Raw genomic sequence first — 8,021 nt, forward strand, 5'->3', positions numbered from 1 at the left:
ACCACGGCCTACATAGGAGACAATTTGTCTTAGTTTCTCTATGTAGGCCTATACAATACTGAAGTCAAACCACTGGCATCTTGTGTGTAACTAGGACTATATAAATCTGGGCCATGTACCTCCCTCAAACTGGGACCACAGTAAACAGGGAGTATTTTTTAAATAATGTATACATGTTTTGTTTTTGCTCAATGGAAGGGAACACAACCACAACTCAAAGCAATGAAGCATTATTTTAAAAAGAATATCAAAAGCTGGCTGATGGCTCATGGCAGCTCAGTAGCAAGTCTGACTTTCGTAGGACCACTTTTGTCTGTAATTATCTAATTATTCAACCACGCACTTTAAGACACCCGCCTTAATCTTGCCAAAAGGAACATAATGGTAGTAAGTCATTGACTTTGTCTTATGCTTGACAGCATTTTTTTATGCATGTCCTGTCTGTATATGTACTTTTTCAAATTGCAAATAAACTCAAATAATCCCAAACTCCTCATGCCAGGCAAGATAAATAATGCGCACCTCAAGTATTGACATATTCCACCCATGTCTGCACTCATCACTATCCAGTTCTGGGAATTAATTTAATCAAAACCATTAAGAGTAAATGTTTAGTTAACTGTTGAAGTGATTGACAACAAGCTCTTATAGGGGTGCAACAATATACAGAACATTTTACAATTATCATTCTCAATGCTCACTGGCATTTGTAACGACAAGATGGAGGTCAGGCAAGTGGACAATTTTTTTAAGACAAATAACACCTGACCACAACCACTTCATTTCAATGTTTATTTCCAATGCAAATTATTAAGGCAAATATCAAAATGGGTGGGGGGGGAAAAGGAAAACTGATTCATTGTCTGTCAACATTGCTTCCATTTCATGCATCTCAAACATGACTTCTTATCAACATGATGGATAGCCAAACAGTAAAAACCACATTTTCTACATCCTGCCAGTTGAACTCCTTAGCCTAAGCATCGTCAGGTTTGTCCGAAGGTGGGCCACAGGGCTGCAGCATCTTCTCCATGAGATTGAAGCGCACGCGGGCTTTGCTCTCGTTCTCAGCAACAGAGAAGTAATTCAGCAGGTCAAAGTGACCCATATATGAACAGTACGAGTCCCGATGTTGGTTCACCAACCATTCCCACTTGCTGGTGTCCGCATGGCCTGTTCCAATGTATTTAGATTGAAGATGCTCCAACTGGCTGTGAATGTTGTAGCGGTCTGTCATCTTCAGGCAAAAGTCTACACAAGAAAGGAAAATAATTTCAGTGCATGTAGCTATTAGTTGGCCAATGTTACCTGGCAATTGCTGGTGTCCTGACCTTTTAGCAATAGCTTCCTGATTAGGTTGGGAAATATTCGTAACGTGCATTGTATAGCCAGAATGTTGAATAAACTGTCATTTGAACATGCTCTGCCGGTTGTCCACCTGGCATTATGTCGTTGGAAATGTAACACAAAATATCCACAGGAAAGTATTAATAAACTTTTACTGCCATTGTGATTTATATCACCTGACATGCGAAGAAAAAAACATGTAAACCCCTGCATGAACTCTACTAGTACGCATACATTACATGCATGGGGGGGTGTAACGGATGTCACGCTGCTTGCTTAGAGTACCGCTTCCTCCTGAGTTGGCTCACATCAAGCTCGGACCCAGGACCTCTGCCTTGATAGCACACGTGACCACCCTCCGGAAGCTTCTTACCAGTCCCGCACCCGAAAAGCTAGCGATTCCGCAGCGCAAGTGGATACACTTCAAGCTGTGCTAAAATAAACTGACTATTCTGGTCTAGTGATCGATTACAACCGAGCTCGCTGCCCAGACGTACATAATTAGAAAGAGGAGATTCTCGAGATTAAAATGACGTCTGATTTGAAAACAATCCAAATATACACATTGAGAGATATTTAGGAAACAATAGGAAACAATGGGACGCCCTCGAGAGTTCATTGAGTCATTTTGTTGTTTACATTTTAACTATAAACAACAATAGCGAATCAGGCATTGGGACGTAGAACACTAAACTGCGAATAGAACGCTCGGAAGGCGAGTTGGTGCTCAATGTAACTAATAGGAGTTGGCAGGTTGAAATGCCCTAAAATAAGGCCTGCTTTTCCGTGATTACTTCAAAACGACGGTAAGCAGCTGGAAAATATGGTTATTGCATCCGCCGCTCCACGGCGGATGCAATAATATCGTTATCAGAAAAAAAGCGTTAAAAATGTAATATGTCCAGCCTAGTAACATACCCCTAGAAATCCTGGTTGCTAACTAGCTGCTAGTAGTGCTAGCAAGCTAGGCCTAGAACCGATAGGATCACATTGCCACATGATTTCACGTTGTGCCGTTTAAACACGGGTGACTTTTTATCACAACGATTAGTGAGTAACAAGTAGTTAACACTAACAAAATTGAAAGTATTAGTTGAAATTAAACTGAGGCCTATTGTTTAAGCTCCAGCGAGTGAAGCTAATGTTAGCTAGCATTATTCCAAGTTAGCAAGCGTTTTCGAAAATAACAATCTCTTTAGCTTATGTATTCAGTTTGATTATAATCTGCAATAACGTTTCTTACACAAAATCAAGACCTTTGTTCAAATGTGTACGACGATGTTGATTATTTCAGGTCAGCGTCATTCGCAGAGGAAACGGAAAGGTATCAGAACGTCCGGTATGGGTAACATAGAATAATGTCTGGTGAGAAACAAAGCCAGCCCCATAGAGATCCTATATTCGTATGTAATTCATTACCACCATTTATTTGTACTAACGTGATCATTATTGATTTGATGCACGCATTAATTTGTTCAATTGAACATTGATTGAAATCAATCCAATTGAGTGTATTGCATAACAATCATACATATTGTAATGGTGTAATAATTATACAGTTGTAATATAGAATCCAATATAATATCTAATCACATACAATTCTAGATATAACAAAAACGATTTTTAAAACGTCCTTGTGAATGTGAACCAGGATCTTATTTCATTGAACAGGGAGTATCCATAAGTAGTTATTGATTTGTGCTGGTCCGTATTTAATCCTAATTCATATTTCATCAAGTGCAAAGTTCTCCCTTTTCTGGTCCATCTAATTGTCCACTGTCCGTAAAGTCTCTGAGTCCTAACTGTTACAAGCCAAGAGAGGAAGGTCAATTGGGCGCTAATCTACTGTAAACTGTGTGAAGCTAATGCGAAAATGGTTTGCCGCCATAGCCACCTATATGTAATGAATATTGATGCAAAACTGTGTGAAGCTAATGCGAAAATGGTTTGCCGCCATAGCCACCTATATGTAATGAATATTGATGCAAAAAGCTCCAACATTGACATTTATGAGGATAACTCATCTGACAGAGGGAACTGTTTCTTCAATAGTTATCACAGTAACATAAGGTTTACCTTTCAGAAGGCTGGTGTGATTAAATCATATACATTTTTTATGGGGGTGGGGGGTAGATCAGCTTTAATATTGCAGATAGATTGCGGCTTCCATCAATGTAATTGTCGGCATAATTTCCAATCATCCATATATATTTTAAAATATATATTTTCCTTTATTATTTTCCCCTAACCCTACCATCCCTCCCCCAATTGCAGTAAACTAATGGACAACAACACTTATGCTTCTACTTCCAGTTTATACATACTATATACATTTTACGGACACAGTATATTTTACAATATTTATATTTTGTTTGTTTTTAGTCCCATCCTTCAGCTCCACTCAACCCCTCCCATCTATCTCTGAAGACCTTCCAGTTTTGATTTATATTTCCCATATATTTTTCAACTGTGCTGTGCTGGTTCACAAAAGTTCTGAACCTTTCTATTCTCATAGATTCTACATATTGTAAATAAAAAATAAACATGTCTGCTAAGAGTAATATTATATTATTGATTGATTGACTATGACGGTTTAAATCACCCAGCAGTGCTATTTGCAGAGTGGGACATAACTGGGCAGGGGGTCATCACATTTTTGTGGGCATCTAAAGCAGATTTCCTGCATTTCTACACAATCTAATATGACCAATGGCCCTTCTAGCCGTCTCTATTTAGAACAACAAAAGTAAGCAAAAATGCCCACAGTCATTAAGCTAGGTAAGAGATTATCAAATATGTTTAAGTGATTGATAAGACTGAACTAGATCCATGATAATTCAACAATCAATATTGTGTTGCACCTTTAACCAATAGCCTAACAAATGAACAACTCTTACAAATAAAATACAAAGACAACTTTTGATTGTCTCTGAGACATTCTCTATATCAAATTTCAGCCAGACCGCCCAGCCAACCAGAGCCGCCTACACGTCTGACCCCCACCAGTCTAGTCAATAACTCAACTCTCTCCCCAAAACAACGTCCTTTTTTGTTGTTGTTATGTCTCAAGGGAAAGGTTTGGAAAACAAAAGTTGAATGAAAACACACATAGACCTACACATTAACACACAGAAACAGTACACCCTCCAAATAATTCATATCATAGGCATAATAGTACTGTAGAGCTTTTTTTACTTGCACACAAAATAGCTGGGTCACCCTGTCCTGCCCCTAGGTCCACGGCCCTGTAGCAACCCAACCCAACACACCCCACTCAGCTTTAGGATCTTAGTGAAACATTCATTATTGCTTTTAGGTGTGTTAGGCCAAGGCCAGAGTGATAACAGTACAGCAGACCCCCAGGGCCAGGGCTGAGCAGCCCAGCAGCTAGGGATTGCCTAAATCTCCCCTGACGTGGGCATGTTTTCAATACAGACTCCTTTTGTCGTTCAGTATTCCATATAAGGCATCCAAACCTTATGAAAGTTACACAGTATACCCTTAATCTTAAAACAAATCTAGTGATACTGTACATAACTTGACATTTCTTCCATACATTGTGGGAGGATAACCAACCTTCCAATTAATGGCAATGCATTTATTAGCCACTAGAAATGCTAGGTTACACAGTTTCTTCTGATAACAGTCTCCAGTATCAACATTTCCAAGGAAACAAAAACAGGGAGAAGGAAGAATCTGTAGATATTCTGAGATAAAAGAACATACTCTGCCAAAATTCAGCCAACCTTCAACCTTCACAAGATATATGCAAATATGTCCCTTTTTGTGCTTTAAACATCCAGCAGAATAATAACATTTAATAACACATCATCAATAGCATCTCCCAGGTCTTCCTCATGTTTTTGTTTTACAATTTTTCATTGGGAAAAGCCTCTATCAACCCTTGATAACGTTTAGAAATCAACTTTGGAGGTTTGCCTTAAAATAGTATTGTCCAGTGTTTGCTGGATAGAGAGAAAAAGTGTTGTCTCGGCAAAAAATGCACCTCACGTCTGTCACGGACTGGTCTTCCCTGGCTGCCTGACTCTGCTGAGACCCCTGTCACCCCTCTCACCTAAAATGAGGCATGACAAAGAATTACCTTGGTGTACATTTATACATTATTTTATCCAAGAATATAATCAATGGTTCAATAATTGAAATGACCATTACTCCCAGATCCCAGACTGTAGCTTTAAGCTACTGTCCTGTAGCTACTCTAGGTCTACCCATCAATTCAAGATGGAACTTTGTATCATTCACTGAATACACTGCAAAATTCACTCTGTAGACTGGTCTTCCCTGGCTGTCTGACCCTACTGGGACACCTGTCATCATCTGATCCTGCTAAGAAACGGTGAGCATAGTGTTGGGTACTGACTGCACTAGAAGGCTGCATTCCTGCAGGATGCCTGCGGGACCGGCGGGTCCGACAGAGATCATTGCGGCGCGGTCTGCATTTTTCATGCTGCAGGTGGGAGTGGGCGGTCAGAGAGACGACTTTGGGATGAAAATATATTTGTTGTCCCACACGTTATTTTGAAAGGGTCCTCTTTCTGCGTTAGCCTACCTATTGTATTAAAAACACATATTTTTCTGCATTATTCACACACTCAGAATTCTCTACTTCAACTTCAGTAGCCTACCTCTCCTAGTTGGGCGTGAAAGTTCAAGGGGTGACTGAGTAATGTAAGGGCAATGTGAGAATCTCTGGTAATTTAACCTATTTCTTAAGTTATTTTTGCACATTTGATATTGCCTATATGGCACAAAATTGCTAGGACCATGGCTGGCAAGTAAGCTGTGTCACATATGCTTAAAATAACATTGCGGGACTGTGGTTGGGTTTGGCACCAGTTCTTGCGGTGGCAGGTGGGAATGAAGAAATCGGTCCCACAGACCTCTACTGTGCACCATGACAGGGAAGCTGTTTATTATTGTGTAAGTGGGGCGGCAGGTAGTCTAGTGGTTAGGGTGTTGGGCCAGTAACCAAAAGGTTGGTGGTTCAAATCCTCAAGCTGACAAGGTAAAAATTTGTCGTTCTGCCCCTGAACAAGGCAGTTAACCCACTGTTCCTAGGCTGTCATTGTAAATAAGAATTTGTTCTTAACTGACTTGCCTAGGTAAATAAAGTCAAATGTAGAGAATTAGCTAGGTAAGCTGACAGATAAATAATGCCACGTTGACTAAACAACTCACATTGCACTGATAAAATGTCAAAGTATAAATCTTGAATTGTTTGATTGAGGCAAAAATAATAGCTAATGAAAGCCAACTTTTGGCCAGCTCTCTCTCCAACGGTACATCAACTGGTGAAAGCTTGCCAAGTTCATTTACTTCTGAAACGTGACAGAACAAAGGTTACAAAACATCTCCATACAAACAACTACTGTTGGATAGTAATATTAGCCACCTCATATTGCCATCTGACAGATAACTAGAGGCTAGCGCTAACCTGACTGTGGTAGCTACTCACTAGCATAGCTTATTCACCTCAGTCGATAGGGGATGAAACATTAGCTAACGTTACATGTCAGTTACAATACTAGCTCAGCACTGCGAATAAACATTAGGGTTTTTTTTCTTTCTATTAAGTTAAACAGAAGTTACCTTGCCAGCTACATCAGTCAACTAAAGAGTAGACAGTTTTTGTTCTGCTTCCTTTTACAACTCGGTGAAAGAGTGCAACACAAACACACTGAACTATGCTCAACTCTCCCATGCTGGTTTAGCCAGCCTTCCAGAAGCTTTGACTTCACACAGCCTGTGAGCCCGCTCTGTGGTGTCTGTGTGGTCCTAAATAAATAAACACTCCAAACAGCCTACCCGACTGCTCGGAGGTGACCGCATGGTCCTAAAGCACCCCATTGCCTCGTTTTGTATCACATTCCAATGATAAAACTGGGGGCGACGAAATGTCCCCCCAGTTAAAGTTGCGCCCCTGGTTTAGAGCACAGTTTACATGATCAATTACTGTAGTCACACAATTCATACAACCTTAGCACAGTTACATAAACATCACATAAATGTATTGAATGCCATGAAAGTCCATCATTTTCACTTTACTTATCTGAAAATAGACTATCCAATTAAAATGAGAGCGAGGGGCCTGTGTTGCTCATTCAATGTGTTTTTTTCTAAGTGCTTATGTTTTCTGCAGTGTCACAGCGTGCCGTTTTGAGATGGACTGTGTTGCCATAGTAATGAAATATAGGAGGCTTAGAGCAAGACAATGCTAGGTTGAAAACAACAAGGTTATTTTCAACCTCGAAATAATTACAGAACTGTTACCTACATTTTCTCAGATTGGTTGAGCGATGTTCCTCAAACAAGGTGCTTTCTTCAGCTGTAAAACTTTGTAACTATCAAATTAACGTAATGGACTGTCAGTCAATGCACCCATAGGATCCATAGGCTCCATCGAATTTGGAACTGGTTACATTTCTCCATCTCCATCCCTCAGCATTATAACAAGCCAGGTGGCTATACTTATTGGCTTGAGGTTTACCATGAATGAAATCCAACAAAGAACAGAATAGGTTGATGCAAGCCAATTCCTGGATGGTTACTTCCAGCCTCCAGACATCAATGGACAGACAAACAAACTGAAGCCTGTCATCTGACACATTCTTTGAGGAACCAAAAGGGATTATTACCCTTTTCACAGATCTTCA

At 40.0% G+C, this 8,021-nt stretch overlaps 1 protein-coding gene and 1 long non-coding RNA gene across 2 annotated transcripts; both read right to left on the bottom strand.

Moving 5' to 3' along the window:
- Positions 1-780: 780 nt before the first annotated feature.
- Positions 781-2,668, bottom strand: sf3b5 (splicing factor 3b, subunit 5). The gene is given in 2 exon segments (NM_001146634.1): positions 781-1,251; positions 2,591-2,668. A coding segment is annotated over 1 exon segment (261 nt). The 5' UTR covers positions 1,238-1,251; positions 2,591-2,668; the 3' UTR covers positions 781-976.
- A 2,262-nt stretch (positions 2,669-4,930) lies between these two features.
- Positions 4,931-7,130, bottom strand: LOC123731448 (uncharacterized). The gene is made up of 2 exons (XR_006762575.1): positions 6,958-7,130; positions 4,931-5,422 (listed from the first exon to the last, which is right to left on the bottom strand). It is a non-coding gene; the product is annotated as an uncharacterized lncRNA (long non-coding RNA).
- Between the last annotated feature and the right edge of the window lie 891 nt (positions 7,131-8,021).

Source organism: Salmo salar, chromosome ssa28 (assembly GCF_905237065.1).
Source record: "Salmo salar chromosome ssa28, Ssal_v3.1, whole genome shotgun sequence".
NCBI classification, from domain to species: domain Eukaryota; kingdom Metazoa; phylum Chordata; class Actinopteri; order Salmoniformes; family Salmonidae; genus Salmo; species Salmo salar.